This window comes from Pieris napi, chromosome 6 (assembly GCF_905475465.1).
Source record: "Pieris napi chromosome 6, ilPieNapi1.2, whole genome shotgun sequence".
In the NCBI taxonomy this organism is placed as follows: domain Eukaryota; kingdom Metazoa; phylum Arthropoda; class Insecta; order Lepidoptera; family Pieridae; genus Pieris; species Pieris napi.
Window position 1 is genome coordinate 2,300,601 of NC_062239.1, and position 18,955 is coordinate 2,319,555.

The following is an 18,955-nucleotide window of genomic DNA, read 5'->3' on the forward strand; positions in this document are numbered from 1 at the left end:
ACTCGCTTTTATTTCGTTTCAAACCGTGTAGCACATGCTTTAAGTTAATACAATTTTAAATCCTTAAAGTACAGAGTAGATTTTCGCCCAAATGATGCCGTTAAATAATGTTATAAGAGACGCAGTACGTACGTGATACATATGAAGAAACCAATTATTAATTCCATATTGTTTCAGAGGCAGCGTGGGCAACGTACTAGTAACGTCATGCGTCGACAATATCTGCCGCGTGTGGGCGGAAACGCTATTGCCAGAAGACGAATGGGGCGGATGTGTGACTCCCCATTCTCGTTCCCCACCCCGGAGACAACGCGCTACACACCGGCATAAACATCGATTCATGCAACGTTTGAAGCATATGAAGTGAGTTTTTTTCTCGTGAAGACAAAATGATTAATTTCTACAGTGTTGTTAGCTTGATAGTCCGGCTCGAAGGACCACAATGTACAGTCTGTATATAAATACAACAAATAACAATTATACTTAACATATAGCCAAAGAGGGTATACATTATATATACCGGGTCAAAATTTACGATAGGAAACAAACAATGAACAATATGAAATGCGTAATAACTAATTCGGCTGTGTTGTGTGATAGTGTGACAGTGTGTATGTGAGTGTGCTGCTTCTGATGCAGGTGATTTAGCGCTATGGATATTCTTAATACTCCTTACGCATATTCCGCCATTGCTTAAAGGTTACATAGAGGTTGTTGTATTTCCGGGCTGCGTGATACAATACTGAGTTTTTTGCATAGCTGAGGATAGAGTGGTGTGGAGGCAGCAAGTTGACGTATCGGGGCTTTTCAAGATAGGCCCGACCTTGTGTAATGAAGTTTACGAAAAAGAAGAAGTCTCTATCGGTATAACAGCCAAAATGCTAAATTCCATTTACTTCTTTGCAGAACGTGTTTTCACATCAGACGTACGGCCCAGTCTTCGAAGCAGCCAGGCGCTCCAATCCCCACACTTCCTTCCACGTACAGCGCTCACGACTTCCACAACTCCTACCACGCTACGTCGTATACTGCTGGTACGTAATTTTCTTCAAATTATTAAAAGAAGTACTGGCGATTATTTTAATAATGAATTACAGTAACTACTTAATAGAACAGGATATTTTCCCCTCAAACTAATAGAGATATTTTTAATGCTCAAGAGATTTTTATTGATATTTGTTTTTCAACAAAACAGGAAATCTCTAACATTTTGTTGGTACTATTAAAGTTTTGACATTTCATTTAAGCTTTGAGCTGTTGACTATGAATTTTACAAATAATTTATCATTAAATGCTTGTAGCAGTATTTGTTTATCTAACACTTAAAGCTATTAAATAAAAAATAAAACAAAAAAAATATAAACTCTGTATGTGTTTTCTACAAAGTGTATTATGGTGAGTGTTCTGAAGAATTGTTTGGATTGATCCCTCAAGACCGTACGAGCCGTATCAATTCAAAATTTCATCAGCATGACCTTGATGGCTTGTGGAAGTCTTCCACAGTCCGCTTCACAAGACACTTTCTTTTGAGAACTAGCGAACTGTGGAATCGAGATACGACCTTCAACTGGTATGAGTGATCTCCTCCTTCAAAGGCCGGCAACGCGTTCACTAAAAATGGTCCTGTAGGCTCGTTTGCCCTCCTAATCTATTTTTTTGTTAAATTCAGTTCAGCCAAATAATGACGCTATCTTAAGAATGGCCTAAGCATTAGCCAGCCAGTTTATTAAATGTTGTAACAAACGCTACGGCTGAACATCTTTCAGGCCGCTAGTTAATCGGCGCCGCTAAGTTAAACGGCTAGGCTTTTAATTGAAAGGCTAATTAAGCTAGTTGGCTGCGACATATACATTGCCACATCAAGTTAGCTCCAAGTAAGGATAAGTTTTTTTTTAAAACAAGCTAATTCTATGAAATTGTATTTAGGTCTCCACTTCCATCTAGCAGCGTCAATAAATGCGGAAACAGACATACCACTAGTGCCATCTCTTTCTGGCGGTGGAAGGTTCATCCTACACTGGCTTCATAATAAGGAAATGCACTTCACGAGCCAAGCTGAAGCGATATTACACGATTTAACTAAAAAAGTTAGTAGCTATTAATACTAATTTATTTTAAATATGTATTGGAGAATTGTATGATTTTTCACAGACAAATAATATTGATTTGTTTATTGCATACAATTGTAGATTAATTACATTAAAAAAAATAACTTAAAAATTCGGTTTTAACAGGGTGTTAGAATAACCAAGCGGTTACTTATTTAACTTGTGAGTTTCATATATAAACTTGCAAATTACAGATATTAGACAAAGAAGAAACTGAAGAAGGAGGTTCCGCATCAGATCAAACACAGCCGGATGGAGAAAATCACGAAAGTATGGCCCAAATTTATTAACACACACACCATCAACATCGCATACAGATCCTATGAGTTTTTTCGTGTACACACATTCAAATACACAAAGAAATAAATGAAAAAAAAAACAAGAAATATACTTCTATAGTCGACGCATTTTAAACGAAGTCGTCGGGCAATAAATGTCACTGACAGTAGGGATGTGCACGCAATGCAACCCGTTATCGATACTTAGCTACCTGCGCACGCAGGGTCGATGCGTCAACGTGACCTTCATTAGCAGTCTGACTCCTGATTGGTCGTTACGAGTAAGGGTTGTTGTTTTTCTTATTAATATAAGATTTTATGTTGACACACATTACATTACTTACGCTTCGTTACGCAATACGCACAATGGAGAATTTATTTTCTAACGTGGTTTTAAGGAATCAACGCTCAAACTGGGGCTGTAATTCACAACGTGTTCCTGTTTTTTAAAGAGCAGAAAACTGACCCCGAAAAAAAGATTGCCTCAATTTCAATTATCCACGAGCACTTCTATAATTCTTACTCACATTTTTTTATTTGGACCACAAAATTAGGACAAACCCATGATAATTATTGACATACATACAAAAATATAAAAAGCGGTGCCGTCCCTATAACATGTGGACACGACGAAATCAAGTATATACCATAAACGGTGTTAATACAAACAACCATACAATTACAAATACAAACTATACGTGCGACATAACCTATTAATTGGAGAGTTTCTGCCAACGTTTGCTCGACAATGTGGGATGTGAAAACCTCTTCGATTGTATAAACGACTCCCGCACATCGCTACACCTCTCCATAAGACCTAAGTAAGTGCGAGCGAGACAGACAGATAAATATGATTTATGACCCGTAGCCTCAGTTGATAATGCGTCGATTATAGCGTATTTCTAATAGGATCTATAAAGTAGATACGCAGTAGGGGAAGCTTTCAGTCTGCGTTTCAATTACGAAGACAAAATCTTAATTTTATCAAAACTGGATAGCTATTAGTAAAAGCATAGTAATATAATTTATGTAATAGAATTGTGCTTCGATTTGAATGCTTATTTCATGCTGCTAAGTAGGACATAGGCGACCCAGTCAACATTTGACTAAAGGACTGTCTGAAGACAACAGCAATAGTGATGAACAAGCAGGTAACTATGCTTCAACGCTTTAGTAATAGGCAGGAATCATCTCACTAGGACCTTATACAAATTTGTATCATGTGTCTTATTCTTTATTTTAATACCAAAACAATTAATTTAATCATTAGTAATTAATATATTATTTATTTTAAAACTCGTGGAAAAATTAAATAGTTACTACTTTTTGGCTATAGATAAACGTTAAAAGGAATGTTTGTTGTCCAAATTATGAAATGAATTCAAGGGATTTCTTTCAAAGAAATCTTTATATTAATAATTAAAGATATTGAGCAGTTGTGGCTTCAGCGTGCGACTTTCACCCCTGAGGTCGTAGATTTGATCCCCGTCTGTGCACCATTGGACTTTCTTTCTATGCACGCATTTAACATTCTCTCAAACGGTGAAGGAAAACATCGTGAGGAAACCGGCTTGTCTTAGACCCAAAAAGTAGACGGCATGTGTCAGGTAACAGGTTGCCTATTAGACTGACAAATGATCATGAAATAGATACAGAAATCTGAGGCCCAGACCTAAAAAGCTTGTAATTGGCGCTATTTTATTATTTATACCTAGTATATTAACGTATAGTTTGCTTTTGATAACCTGTGGAAAACTAAACAATTTTTAATTACAGGAAATGGCAACAGTCACCCAAGCCTTTCTAATACGACGTCCATCAACTCGATAGCGACGGACGTGACGTGTACACATTTACCGGACTCCCTGGACGCCAAAATTGAGGCATTGTTACGAGATTGGCATCAAAGCCCCGATCTACTGTTCTCGATACACCCTGTGGATGGTAGTTTTCTTATATGGTGAGATTTTTATTCTTATTTCAAAACACCTTAATTTTTGTATCATATCTTACTCTCTATACATGGTCTTTCTTTGAATGAAATGAAGACTATTTACATGACATTTTTTATTTTATTAAATTCATGCCCTTGCGTGGTATGTTTATAGTGTTGCAATGGTCTAATGAAATGAATGATACAGCTTAGAAATATCACTATTTTCTTATCTAGTAAAACTACACATTAAACGTTCTTACAAAAATATATACCTGAGGCAGTATGATAATCCAGTGCCGCTTCATCCCTATATGGGCCTTGGCCTCAGATTATATCCGTTTGATCATTTTTATTTCATAAACGAGTTAGTGATCAGCCTTCTGTCTCACACATGTCATTTGAGATATACCAGTTTCCTCACGATGTTTTCCTTCACCGTACGTGCGAATGTTTGGTGCGCACATAGGCAGAAAGTGCATTTGGGTACAGCCAGATATCGAACCTATGACAGGGAAGAAAGTCGCCTGAAACCACTAGGCAAACAGTGCTTTACTTGGGACAGCCTGAAAGTTAAAATTTTATTATTAATATTTTAACGTAATACATTACTTTGTACGACTAAGATCATTTGCGTTTAACAAAACTTGAAGTTAATACTTTTTAATTCGTAAATTTAAAATTAAAAAATAATCGTTTAAAATTTTAATTATCCCTTTCAGGGTATGTGAGTGGCTAGATGAGTTACAAGCGGGTGCAATACGGCAAGCCCAAGTGTCCTTTTCGGCACGAATACCTTCCGCGTTTCCTCTCGGAGACGCTACTACCATGTGTACGCCGGCCGCACTTTACCACGCGGCGGCCCAACCACTCTATGTGCGACATAGGACAAAACCGGTTAATACTGGTAAGATTCCAGAATATTTTAATTTCCAGAATATTCTAGGTTTTATCAAATATTCAGCAATTATGCCTTCAAGAACTCATCATATAGTATCGAATCTCGGTGTATTTTTTATATATCTCAAGATAGAAGATTTAGTATAATAATTCTGAAATATTTAGAAATGTAAGTATATAATTCGTTTTTTTTTTAAATATATCTAGGCCAACAACCAGAAACAGTTACTACGCCATTAGCGAGTGTTCAAGAAGAAAAAGAAGAACACGAATGGCCTCAAAATGATCAAAATGCGGAAAATCAAGAAAATGGCAAGTTATAACAAAATGTTTTGTCCATGTCAAAAATAATTAATTGATATGAAAGTACGTGTTTTATATCTTAAATACATAAAACAGACAGTATTATTACATTTTGTAATATAATTGTGAGCGACACTTTAATTAAAGTAACGTTAAATATAAAATTGCATTATTTTCTTTGATTGTGCTGATTTAAAATCCATCCTCCCATATAAATAAATTTATTAGTTATTTGATAACTATTTTAGGAGCAAGAGAAGAGAATAACAACGATATGAAAAGGAAAACAAGTGTCGCAACCGAAGTTATAGAGAATCAAGACAGTGATGTTTTAGAGTCGGCTCCTGTGATATCTATGGTCACTAACCACACAAATGGGACACTCAATTTATGGCAGTTGACTTTCGACGATAAATCTAAATTTTCTCAAGTAAGGATTTCTAACTTCCATACTATTAGGTCTAGGTATTTTTCAGGGATCGAGCTAGTCTATTGGTCCGGAGCAACGAAATTGTGTAACCCCTAATCTCCCTGCTACGATAAACAATTTTTTGTTTAAAGACAAGTCAATGCTAAGCTGGTGAAGCTTGTGTTATGGGTACTAGGCAACGGATGTACATACATATTATAGATAGATAAACATATAAATACATATTTAAACACCCAAGACCTAAGCACAACACCAAATGCTCATCACATCGATGTTCGTCTCAGCCGGGGATCGAACCCGGGACCCATGGATTCGCAGTCAGGGGTACTAACCACTAGACCAATGAGTCGTCAAACTATCACAGAAACATGCAAAAACATACTTGCATTTGTCTTTTCTCTTCTAGATCTTTTATTTTCTGTTTATTTGAAAATTGCCTGCAAGATATAAATGAACATATTTTAGGTACTGTCAATCGGTCACGCTTCAAGAGCGTCAGGTCACAGGTTTAGAGTGAATGACATCACGTGCCATCCAGTATTACCTTTGTTGCTCACTACGAGTCACCACAACATATCTGGTAAGTCATAAAAACCAACTTAAAACGGCACTCATCCTGTATACTATTTCCTTTACATCTCAGAAAAACTAGACGTTAAACAGAAGAGATTTTGAAGACATCTAGATATTTGATATTGCTAAAGCGTAGTAAAGCGTACCTTGAAAACTTTATCCGTTAGGTGTTGTGTTTAACCCAGTAACTGATACCAGGCATTTCATCATCCCATTTGGGACAAAGAAGAACTCGTTTTGGCCAAAACTCACCGATATCCACATCGAGCATTATGATAAACAAGCTAGGTCTGGATATCCATAGTAGCACTTTGAAATCGATTTTCCTGTTCCTTTAGTTTTTATTTTTTTTATCTTTTCGTGTATAATTGCGTGTCACATTAAATATTTTATTTTATTTTTCTTGTACAATGTATCAGTGTGCCGAGCGTTGGCAAGATTTTATAAATAAATATCGTGACAGTAAAAATCTGACTGTATGATACACCTATCAAATTTGGCTCTATGGTATAACATACCAATATCTCTCAATGAACTGTGTTATTAACACCAGTTCTTTCCTTTCAAACTCTCTATTATTGTTCTAACTTCTCTTTTTTAATCGTACGAAGTGCCTTGATCTTGGCCGAGGTAATTTTTACTTACCTCACCATCTGTCAAGATTGCTAAGTTGGTAGTGATGGTAAAATTTTAATAAAATTCACAGATGAAGCGCGAGACGTAGCTCCGACGGACGATCAATTTGCAGCGGGTGGTCTTTGTTCAGAACTAATAATGTGGCGCGTTGAATGCGTGGGACCGTTGGGCAAGTCTGGTGGTGTGTCCGAATTGGCGCGTGTTAATTCGCCACATTTGTCCGCATTTAGTAATGTTGCCTGGTTGCCTACATTGCTCCCTAGGTGAGTTTTTAGAATGAAGAAGAAAACAGTTAATTTGAATGAATTAAATTGTCCTCTTTCGAGGTTTTTGTTATAAACTTTGGTCTCTAAAAAGTATCATTTATATGTGTGTTCTCGCATACACCAATGGATATGATGTCCTTTTGTGTCATATTTATCATATTATCAAAATAAGTGAGATGCAGTCCAGCTTAGTAGCACATTTGGCAACTTAGATATTTATAACCCTCTTATTGAAGTATTTCTGAATATCAATCCCAAGAGTTATTTCGTGGATTTTTATTATTTAATTCCTGGAGGTGTTAGTTTTTGGTTTAAAATGTTATTTAAATTATGCTCTCAAACATCACACATGTTATAATGAAGACAAACAAATACTTTTGAAGATATTTTTTAAAAAGGATATAAACGTGTGAAAATGACATGAGAAATTAAGAAGGCGCTAACCAGATACATGCAACTTCCTCACAATCGAGTAGCAATATCGTAGCACACAACTCACGAGGGGATTTTTGTATCGAGGAAGTTGCAGGGGTGTCAAAATTATAATTTTTCCAGCACCACACTAGGAAATCTTTCGAATTCGCCATCTGCATGTTTCGTGGCGAGTGACGGAGAGAGTCTGCGTCTGTTCCAAGCCGTTATTGATGCTCGGACTCTGTTAGCTGAAATAGCCTCGTCTGAACGCCGCCATAAAGATGTAATGGTAATTAGTTTTTAAGTATATTCATTTTATTTCAAAAATCAAATTTCTCAACAAAGCGTATTGATTCTGGGTAGCCCGGCAACGCGATTGCGAGCGTTCTTACGGCGTGACTGTCCATGGGCGCCGGTACCACTTAACGTCAGATGAGTTAGTATAGAACAGGGGTCCGTGTGCCCCCCTGAAAAAAAAGGGGATTTTTTTAATAAAAAATATTTTTATCTCATATATATAATATTTGACACCCTTTAAGCATAACGTACCAAATCTTAATGCAAACATTATAATTTCTGATCATATTTCAGCACGATACAATGTCGCTATCATCAGAATCAACTATCGAGGAAGGGGGAGTTCCTCTTCACGATAGATTCAAGATAGTCTCCCAGCAATCTACGGCAAGGCCAGGGGCAATAATACAATTACACGCAATCGCTGATGCAACACACGATTGGCATAACACACAACTATTACACGTCTTTCAAGAACAGCTAATTACAGGTAATTTTTTTTTATATATAGTAAATATATATACATAGTAAAATTTCTGATAGACAAAATTCATTCACCTAGAACTAATGAAGACGTTGTTATATATATTTCCTATTATCAAATCATATTACAACGATCCGATGTCCTGAGAAAACATTCCTTTTTATTATTTATTACTTTTTTAACCTAGCTTAACAATGTAACAATAACAACATAATTAGGGGCCTCATAGCCTAGCGGTCTTATTAAGTGGCAGCTAGGTGACCGGGTTCGATTCCCGGTTCGAGGGCAAATTTTAATTTAATTTAAATTGGTTCTCGGCCTTTGGGAGGGTTGGGCGGTACTGGGCGAGTGCCTAAACCGTACATAGAGGAAATGGTCGAATTTCTAAGGCAAAAAGCACGAACTATAAAAATCTTATACTTGACGCTGGCTAATGCACAAACCGTGCCAGAGCCATTAAAAAAAAAAACAACATAATTTCCTCTTTAAGTAAAACAACAGAATCTTCATAATTAATAAAATAATCAAAATACTTGCATTCGTTCAAATAGGAGAAAGGACATCAAGTGATACAGAAAGTTCAGATTCTGGTGTGGAAGGTGACGTGAATACGATAACGGAAGCTGGAATGGAGGCAATAGTGGATTTGCGGAAAGCCGCAGTTTTTAATGAGCCCTTCTATATCGTTGTTCTTGAGAGAACAGACGGTGGCTCTACTGTACACATGTGGAGGCTTACTGTATCTTCGCAGGGTGATATTAATGGTAATTAAAAGTACTTCATGACATCACAATGAATGCAGCTAGAAATTTCCTGTTTTTGGGTTTTTCTTCCCTTTAATCCTCATAAAGATTTTTATTTTGAAACGAATTTTTTTCAGTCCAACTATATTACAGTTTTTAGATAGTTTTCTTATTTATTTTTTATGGTGTTTCGTCTTTCCCAAGGAATACTTCCACCTGTGCCTTTTAAATATAATATTCGCTTTAAATGAACCCTTTTAATGAACCATAAACATTATTTGTAGATGACATGACGAATAGTATGATGTACGTTCCTGATAGTGCTTTAGTGCAAGAAGATGAGGGCGAGTCCCGAAAGAATTCCGTGTCAGTAGATATCGACCAAGCTGCACCCGCACATCAAATTCACTCACATCTATCTATTTCTACGAAAAAGGTATGTTTCATTTGTTATACATGATTTTCATCATCGTTTATTATTTTGTATTAAAATTGATTCACAGAATACAATAATTATAATTGTTAGTTTACCGTACACATTTTTTTCGAAAATACCGAAAATACGAGGCGTGTATTTAAAGTAAGGTCTCCATTTATTTTTTTCACATTAAATAACATGTATTTACAAAGTTTAATACATTGCTGTAAAGCTTGAAATCTAAGCTATTTTTCTATATAATCGCCATTCACTTCGATGAGTTTCTTCATTCGTACGACAAACTTTTGTATCCCCTCCTCGAACCATGATCCCGCCGCCTCGCGCAGGAACGAAATGACCGCTTCATGCACCTCTTCATCATTCGCAAATTTCATTCCTCCTAGATGTTTTTTCAGGGCAGGAAACATGTGGAAGTCACTAGGGGCGACGTCGGGACTGTAAGGAGGGTGGCCCAACACATTCCAACCAAATTCCGTAATGAATGACGTTGTTTTGTTGGCCACATGAGGACGCGCGTTGTCGTGATGAAGTCGTACTCCCTTGGTCAGCATCCCTCTTCGTTTATTTTGAATAGCTCGAGCTTCGAAGTTTCCTCAAGGTCTCACAGTACCGATCAGCATTTATGGTTGTTCCACGAGGCATGAAATCGATCAGCAATACACCCTTTCTGTCCCAAAAGACGGTGGCCATAACCTTGCCTGCTGATTTTTCTTGCTTAAATTTTTTGACTTTAGGCGAATGCGTGTGTCTCCATTGTTTCGACTGCTCCTTCGTTTCCGGTGTGTAATAATGAGCCCATGTTTCATCTCCTGTAACGATTGAATCGAGAAATTCTTCCCCTTCCTCTTCAAAACTGGCGAGAAAGTCTTGGGCACATTGGACACGTTTCACTTTGTGCTCCGGGTTTAATTTCGTTCCTGCGCGAGGCGGCGGGATCATGGTTCGAGGAGGGGATACAAAATTTTGTCGTACGAATGAAGAAACTCATCGAAGTGAATGGCGATTATATAGAAAAATAGCTTAGATTTCAAGCTTTACAGCAATGTATTAAACTTTGTAAATACATGTTATTTAATGTGAAATAAATAAATGGAGACCTTACTTTAAATACATGCCTCGTATGAGTGAAACTATAATTCGGCCAAGTTATATAATGCATATCTAAACCAATATCGCGATAAATATATACATATATATACGAGCGTGGTTTTTTGGTGTTTTTATTTAATGTTAATAGATTTTTGTTAGTTCCTTCTTCAAATTTTTACGCAGATTGTTCAGGAATAATTGATTAAGAATTCCAATTGCAGCAACTAGAATTAAGCAACTAAATGGAAGAAGCTAACTAACAAATTATTGTTCTACAGGTTTGTGAATGCCCGCTATCACTCCCAGAAGGCGTAGATGTGATTCACGCGACACCAGCAGCTGGCCATCTTAGCTCAGCTTCCATTTATCCCGCCTGCCTTGCTCCGTATATACTTGCAACTGCCTGCTCTGACAGTACACTCAGGTAATACACGTCCACTTGTATGTTTGTGTAGTTATGTTTTGTTTAGTTCCAAAATAATGCATGATTTATGCCTGTTCGTTGATCCGCAGTGCTTGTTGGTACCATTTTCAAATAATGCATCTAGTATGTGCATGGTATTTTGGACAACTTTTTTGGTCCTTCGAAACAGAAAGTATATATTTTTGTTTGTATCACCAGATTTTGGAAGTGTGACGTGACTAAAAAAGATGATGATTTTGAATATTCGTGGAAGGAATGGGAAATGATGAATAAAGATCAAGAATCTACTATTGATATACCAGGTAAATTGGGTTTTCTGTTTCAAGTTCAAAGAAAAACTGGTTATCTGTAAATTCGCAATTATACATTATTTTAGGTCAACCCTTACACATAAGCGCAGCGTACTCGGGTCGAATTGCGTGCGCGTACAAATGCGGACGTTCCTTTACGAGACCTAAAGGCCTGTCCACAACGAATTTGAACAACCCAGACGCACGATTCGTGAACTTATGCGTTTGCGTATACGAATGTGAGAGTACCGGTGGTGCGGAGTGGTTGTTAGAAGATACGATACCATTGCGAAATGTCAGCTTACCACGGGTTGGAGTCTGTACTGATACCCAGATAGATCTCTCTTACTTGCATGATACAACATTTATGCAGAAGAAACAGAGGATTAATCAGGTTGGTGCACGCTCTAAAATTAATCTATTCTATTATTAATAAAGCGGAATTATGTCATATAATTTTAGATGGTTTGTGTGACCGGTTTCTTAAAATAGGAACGTGTGTTACAATTTATACTTTTTTAGGCTTATGATTATAAAGATTTGACCTTTTGAATACATCATTGAATAAAACAAACACACATCACAAACTGTCTTGAAAAATAACTCAGTGGGCATTTTCAGCAACTCCATAGAGACCTTTCGCTGAGTCGTTGAAACCTTGCTTTGTTAATTATTTGCTATTATTATTATTTTCTTTATTCCCACATAATTATTTATTGACATTGTATATTCGCGGATGATTGGCGGACCCTGCGACTTCTTCAATACAAAGAGTCCCCTCGTGAGTTGTGTGCTTGTTGGGCTAAGTGATTATGAGGAAGTTGCATGGATCTGGTCTGGCGCCTTCTTAAGTTCTGTGTTAAGTTATGTCATTTTCACACATCAATATTCTTATAACTTCTCAGTTAGATAAGCTTAATCATTCGGGGAAAAGTCCGGCAACGCACTCGCGTGCCCTTTGGCATTGAGAGTGTCCATGGGCGGCGGTAACTCTTAACATCAGGTGAGCTACCTGCCCGTTTGCCCCGTTATTTAATAAATTTTTTTAATTAAAAAATTATGTAATATTTTTTGTGTATAACCGTTAAAGAATGTTCTTGTACTTAGGTCCTACAAACGCTATCATCAGACGAAAGCCGTAATAACCGTAATGGCGAGGCTGACACTGGCAAATCGGCCGGTCTTCTCGCCGTCCCGTCATTCAGTACTTTACAATCGCTGCGCAGGAGCATTATGGAGAATGGCAACACTTGTCCACTCACACAGAAGCATTTAGTGCAGCTCGACTGGGTTTCTAAGGAGGATGGTTCTCATATATTGACCGTGGCCGTCGGTTCGAGGGTTTTGCTCTTTACGCCTGTCTCGAGTGATCTAGCGCAGGCAAATATAAAGGTATGATTCCTTAGAGATAGTCGTGGCCGTTCGATCTAATATAATTTATTCCCAAATATTATATACTAGTAATTTTTTCGTAAATAGTTTTCTGTATAACAAAAAAGTAGTATAGCAAAGTGCGACCTCAAATCACACGACGTTTTCTCTCCACGCATATATATTAAACGGGTTTGGGCTTAAAAACTAATTTGGGGGCAGAATAAAGTAATATGATATGAATTACTCACATTAATCTAGATACAATTGTTTATATTTTGAAGGAATAGACAATAAACTGAAATTGATTATATAAGTTATTACGAGTATATAAGATTGACACACCCACAAACGTACACATTGTCTACCATAGAGTTGGGTATAAGTATTATCTATTTGCTTAAAATAGACCCACACTTTGTATATTTTTTAGTTACAGTTTTTCTGTACAGTAAGTACAGAAATCACTAAATAGCGGGATTAAAATAAAATACATTCAACAAAATGATGCAAAACACAAACAATTTCAGGCAATGAAGGAATCTATTAACAACAATCGTCCGATACTTCGCAAAGCCTCGTCTCTAGCGGCGCCATTATTCGTTGAAGAGATAAGGTGGATGCAATTACGTCGTATAGAATTGAAGACCGCTGATGGTCTACCGCCATTGCCCATGCAGATATCGTGGGTCAGAGATGGTATATTGGTTGTGGGTATGGACTCGGAGATGCATGTTTATTCACAATGGAAGCCAGAGAACTCACAGATTACGTCTGGACAGCAGAATGGACAGGTATTTTTTACTTAACTTAGATTATAGAAATATTTAAATAAATATTAATGTAGATAAGTTATTGTACGACTAAGAAAATTGTAATCACTCTAAAACTTATATTTAATGCAAGTTCTCGTATCAATTACCTAGACATACGAGAAAAGCTGACAAGGAACTCGCCACTTGACTTTTCATTAAGTAATTAATTATTCGTATTTTATTTATTCTTATTTTATTCTTTTTTATATCATTAATCACGAGACTTTTGCTTGAAAATCAATTAAATAAAATTTAAAAGAATGGTTCATAATAAAATTTTAAGGTAGGCGTATTTCAAAAATTCGCAAACATCCATTCTTACTATTTGAGATTTGAACATTGTTATTCGGATATTGGGTCAATAAATAAAATCAGTGGCGCTACAGTGGGCCCAGATTTATGTAACTGTTTCATGATCATTTATCAATCTAATAGGCAAGTGGGTAGGTTAATTGAATATACAAAAGTATTTGAGAAAACAAATTAAACAGGAAGTCGAAGAAGGCGGAGAATCCCGCGCTCTGAGAGACTCAGATTTACGCGTTTCGGCGCCGCACTTGCAGCGTGTGTCCTCTATCAACTTACAATTATTGGAGCGAGACGCAAGACGTAAAAACAAAACACAACCGGATCAACCGCAGGTAAACAAAATGCTTGAATGTGTGATTATGATGGTAATGCATCTTCTAAATCTCAACTAATAAAACTTTTCAAAATCGATAATTCTTTGTACTTAAATTTTAAATTGTTGATATTTGTTTTACATTCAATTATTTCACTAAAACTCTAAGGTAACTTAGCAATATGTATGTCCATGTCAAAAACGAATTTTTGACTTTGACAGATGGGAGTCCACTCGCAGTCTCAACATCTTAACCTTACTTACTTATGATGACTATATACAAGGCTAAATACAAAAAAAAACAATTTATAAACAACTTTTTACGGTTTATTTTCAGCCATTATTAAACTACATGCCTGACTTTGGTCTATTTGAGGCATCGCAAATGGCTTGCCCGGTTCTACCGCAATACCATCCTAAACAGTTAATGGAATTGCTTAATAGTGGCAAGATTCGATGGGTGAAGGCTATATTGGCACATTTAGTAAGGTAGGAATGTTCAATGCCGACTAGTCTATAAGTGCGGTGCTCACATTAAAAGTCGTTTTACGACGAGTGACAATTGCGTGCCTTTTCATCACAAACAGTAAAAAGGCACAAGTAAAGATAACAATTAATTTTTTTTAAAGGTTTACTAAACCTGGAATTAGTAGGCAGTGATGCCAGCTAAAGAATAAAATAAAGTAATTTCAGGTAATTCGATATTCGTGATATTGAAATATTTGTTATTTTTGTATCAGATCACTTGAGTAAATATTAAGATTTACCTTTTTGTAGGTAAAACATAAAAATACGTAGCATTTTATTTTTTATTGCCCTCAAATGAGTCAAATTTGTCCCTTTTTCGGTGGAGAACTTTGTTAATAGCAACATTTATGAAATGTCAGAATTCTACGGAATGAAAAATCTGATTATGTAATATGTTTAATAATAATCTATGTGAAAAAATCACATCGATTTAATTATACTTCTTTTATTATTAACAGACTCCAAAATAGACTAAAATGTATTGAATAGCGATAATTCTATTGATTAATCTAGTTAACTATAATAGATCTAGTAATAGTTAATTAAATGTTATAATGTTTCTTTCGGAATTGATCATCCAAATAGGTCAGAGAAGCTATGCTTTCCTTCGGTCTTTAAGTCGGTTAAAAATAACAAATTTCTTGCAGATGTATAGGTGGAACATACACCAGTAGAAGCTCCCAAGGCGATGAGGATAGTATATCTCGACAGGTAAATATTATATGTAAACTACTTGATTTTATGTGTCACTGTGATTTGGGTGTAGTTTGTATAGATGTTCGATCGTTTAAAATATTCAATATCACAGGGTGTAAGTTTCACATTCCAGACTTAGCTCGAACTATGAGTTGCGTATGACCATTACATTTTTGATTTACAGGATTCATACTCATCGCTGTACCTAAGAGTATCCGATATATGGCTGAATACTCAAACATTAAACTTGTTCAGTTGTCTCATTGCAAAAATATTCCTCTTTATATTAGGTTTCGTTTATTAAATACCACAAAGAATACCGGCATTGCATGATATTTGATTATAAAGTAATACGTCACCTTATGTCCTAAAAGAAGAATTAAGCACGATTGCACATAATTTTGAAGCTAAAAATGATCAAATGATCTTAAATAATCTACTATTATCTAGCAATGATCCACCCATGATAGCACTCCATTGATCAAACATTTTCACTGACCAACATATATAAACTCATTGCCATTTTAAATAGTAGGTTTGTAGAAAAAATACTACTATGTACATAGGTTATGTGGCACGTCTTAGCCCGGCTTATGCATGTTGCACGTTGTTGCAGCGTGGCTGGTCGCGTTCGCGTACGCTGTCCGTTTCATTCGCTGCGGGCGCTGCATCGCCTCTTGACGGCGTCGCACAGGTAACCCATAATAACATAGATCCGGGATATTGGGAAATTGCCAGATTAGGCATGAAACACTCCGTATTGTTTGTAAACGTACTAAGAATACATTCATTTAGTTTTTTTACAGGAACAATAGCGTTATCTCTTTAAATTAGGTTCACATATGTGGCGTTTGAGTTAAATTTATATCATAGTGTGTGTACATAAATCATATAGTACTTGTATTGCCCAATATGTGTTTTATGCCTTTTGTACGATGTTCCTTATATTTAAATTAATTCTGTTATCAAACTTATTCCGGATCTTATTTTAATTCGATTCAAGCATCTCCCAATTCTAACTAAATTTATTCACGCAATCAATACAATTTTAGCACAATCCGATAAGCACCTGTACTTTCATATCATTATCAATCTTTCACATTGGGTTTTGTGTATCTTATGAACGAAAGTCTTTAGAACAGAAAATTGTTCATAAGGGTTGTGTAGACGACAAGGCTAGTCAAACTGTCAATACTGTATAATATACCTCAAATTGTCACAATTATATCTTATAACTAGATAACAGAAGATGTGCAGCTGGATTATGCAGAACTAACATCGGTCCCTCCTTTACCGCTTTGGACATTACTTGTTGCTGACAAGGAATCTGCACACCATCCCTCTACCATTCAGGAAGCTAAGGTAATCCCAAAATTCTACTTAAATTACCGAACTATTTTTACTCTAGACGTACATTCACATTTCTAGTATGAAGTCTTATCATGTTGTCTTAAAAAATCGTTCCTATAATGTTGCTCGTCGGATAATATGGAACATAATAATAAAATAGTTTTATTCTTCAAAATAGATTGGTTTATATGTGTTAAATGTTAGGAGTGTCTGTATAGTATATGTAGTGTATGTTAGAAAGCCGCACTAGATAACTAAATATATGAACGGTTTAGACCTTTTTTTTGAAGTTATACTTCTTTAGGCGCGTTATGAAAAATTGATGAGAGTGAAATTTTACGATGCGCGCGCACCGTGACACAAAATTAACAGAATGAAGTTGCCCACGGAAGATGCTACGGCATTGGACATAATTTAAAAACAACATTCGAATAATAATAGAATTTATGTTAGACTTAATGTAAGAGAATAATAATAAATATTTATTTATTAAATTTTTCAAATGTAAACTGAACTTTATTGACTATAATGACTCCTTCCTTTTCCAGTCTTTGATTATATAATTGTAATTAATTATTTGCATGCAATCAAAAACTATTTTTAATAGTGTCAAAGAAGTATAACTTCTTACGCGCGTACATAAGTACACGCACCCTTTTTTTTATTGAACAGGGGCAAACGAACAGGAGGCTCACCTGTTGTTAAGTGATACTGCCGCCCATGGACGCTCTGAATGCGGGCCCTCCGGTCGCGATTGCGTTGCCGCCCTTTTAAAATTATTAATGAACTTTAAACCATTGCAGGACTATAATGAACTATTCGAAGGAACAATTGAGGTGGAAGAAGATCTAGACGCTTTACTCTTAGAAGACGGAGATGTCGTAGATAGGAGACCTTCAATGCCGGAAAGACAACCTTTATCACATTTTGGGCCACGACAAGGTACTTTATATTATTAAAAAAACTATTTAAATATAAACATAAAAAGGTGAAAATAGTAGGTACTAATAGATATTAAAATTATATTTACACTAACACTTCACCATGGTTATACTCTCTATTCTACTCTATTCTTGAAAATATTTTTTCTATTTGATCTAGTAAGTTCTGAAATAATCGCGTGCAGTTTTTATAACGTTAGTTGATATATCCGAAGCTATAACGCAAGTTCGGCTTAGTACTTCGAGCGCACAACTATGGTGAGAGAACGTTCCACAACTGAGCGTTTTTTAAGGCAATTTTTGCCGTGCTCCACTATGTGGAACCAGCTGCCCACTGAAATATTTCCGAACCAATTCGACTTAGGGTCCTTCAAGAAAAGAGCGTACCATTTCATTAAAGGCCGGCATCACACTTGCGAGCTGTTACATAAATTTACATAACAAATTTAATATGCTATGATTTAGATTGTATTATAAAAAATCTAATTAAAATGTATTTTTGCATCTCCAAAAAAATTTCTGTTCTAAACAAATTTATTTTCAGGTCGTATCCTCTCGCGTCTGTTAACCCACACTCATTTGCCGGGTCTCAGTTCGCTCGACCAAATGCATCTTCTTGCCTTGGCTGATACTGTATCCACTTGCGATGCAGATTTCACAGAACGATTGACAACCAATACTAGAGTGGATGTCGCTCAAGGTGGACAGGAAGTCATGCCTGGTAGGTAAAACTCTAGTAAATTTAAGCATCTACCATAATGTCCCATTAGCTCTAATAAATAAATAATAAACCTCTGATACAATATAATACACTATTTAAAACTAAAGACTATTTCTATACTGAAGAGAAAGTATTAGCGTTTTTGGTCAGAAAGCGTCAGAAAATAACATAAGCTTTTTTAAATATTGAACTACAAAAAGTATCTACTATTTTTTTATCTACTAATTGAGTAAGAAAAATACGCTAAATCAAGCACATGATGGGTTTTAGACCTCGCTTCATTCGCATGTATTCACACATATCC

General features: G+C 36.0%; 1 protein-coding gene and 1 long non-coding RNA gene across 11 annotated transcripts in view; one reads left to right on the forward strand and one right to left on the reverse strand.

The window, feature by feature from the left end:
* The window catches only part of LOC125050380 (dmX-like protein 2), a 51,359-nt gene that overhangs the window by 9,677 nt on the left and 22,727 nt on the right, over nt 1-18,955 (forward strand). For 4 of the 10 annotated variants that reach the window (XM_047650173.1, XM_047650169.1, XM_047650178.1 and 1 more), the window contains exons 7-33: nt 178-363; nt 907-1,034; nt 1,927-2,087; nt 2,303-2,378; nt 3,463-3,537; nt 4,163-4,346; nt 5,042-5,226; nt 5,427-5,531; nt 5,771-5,952; nt 6,418-6,532; nt 7,232-7,424; nt 7,983-8,130; nt 8,433-8,628; nt 9,174-9,386; nt 9,650-9,801; nt 11,172-11,317; nt 11,516-11,619; nt 11,694-12,001; nt 12,715-12,999; nt 13,509-13,772; nt 14,285-14,434; nt 14,753-14,904; nt 15,591-15,654; nt 16,256-16,333; nt 16,879-17,001; nt 17,793-17,931; nt 18,475-18,651. In XM_047650173.1, the coding sequence (XP_047506129.1) occupies nt 178-363; nt 907-1,034; nt 1,927-2,087; nt 2,303-2,378; nt 3,463-3,537; nt 4,163-4,346; nt 5,042-5,226; nt 5,427-5,531; nt 5,771-5,952; nt 6,418-6,532; nt 7,232-7,424; nt 7,983-8,130; nt 8,433-8,628; nt 9,174-9,386; nt 9,650-9,801; nt 11,172-11,317; nt 11,516-11,619; nt 11,694-12,001; nt 12,715-12,999; nt 13,509-13,772; nt 14,285-14,434; nt 14,753-14,904; nt 15,591-15,654; nt 16,256-16,333; nt 16,879-17,001; nt 17,793-17,931; nt 18,475-18,651 (4,289 nt within the window). The remainder of the gene's footprint in view (nt 1-177; nt 364-906; nt 1,035-1,926; nt 2,088-2,302; nt 2,379-3,462; nt 3,538-4,162; nt 4,347-5,041; nt 5,227-5,426; nt 5,532-5,770; nt 5,953-6,417; nt 6,533-7,231; nt 7,425-7,982; nt 8,131-8,432; nt 8,629-9,173; nt 9,387-9,649; nt 9,802-11,171; nt 11,318-11,515; nt 11,620-11,693; nt 12,002-12,714; nt 13,000-13,508; nt 13,773-14,284; nt 14,435-14,752; nt 14,905-15,590; nt 15,655-16,255; nt 16,334-16,878; nt 17,002-17,792; nt 17,932-18,474; nt 18,652-18,955) is intronic. The other 6 variants (XM_047650171.1, XM_047650180.1, XM_047650170.1 and 3 more) reach the window with 4 other exon arrangements.
* On the reverse strand, nt 9,938-10,244 carry LOC125050395. Its single transcript, XR_007117140.1, has 2 exons — nt 10,155-10,244; nt 9,938-10,121 (listed from the first exon to the last, which is right to left on the reverse strand). It is a non-coding gene; the product is annotated as an uncharacterized LOC125050395 (long non-coding RNA).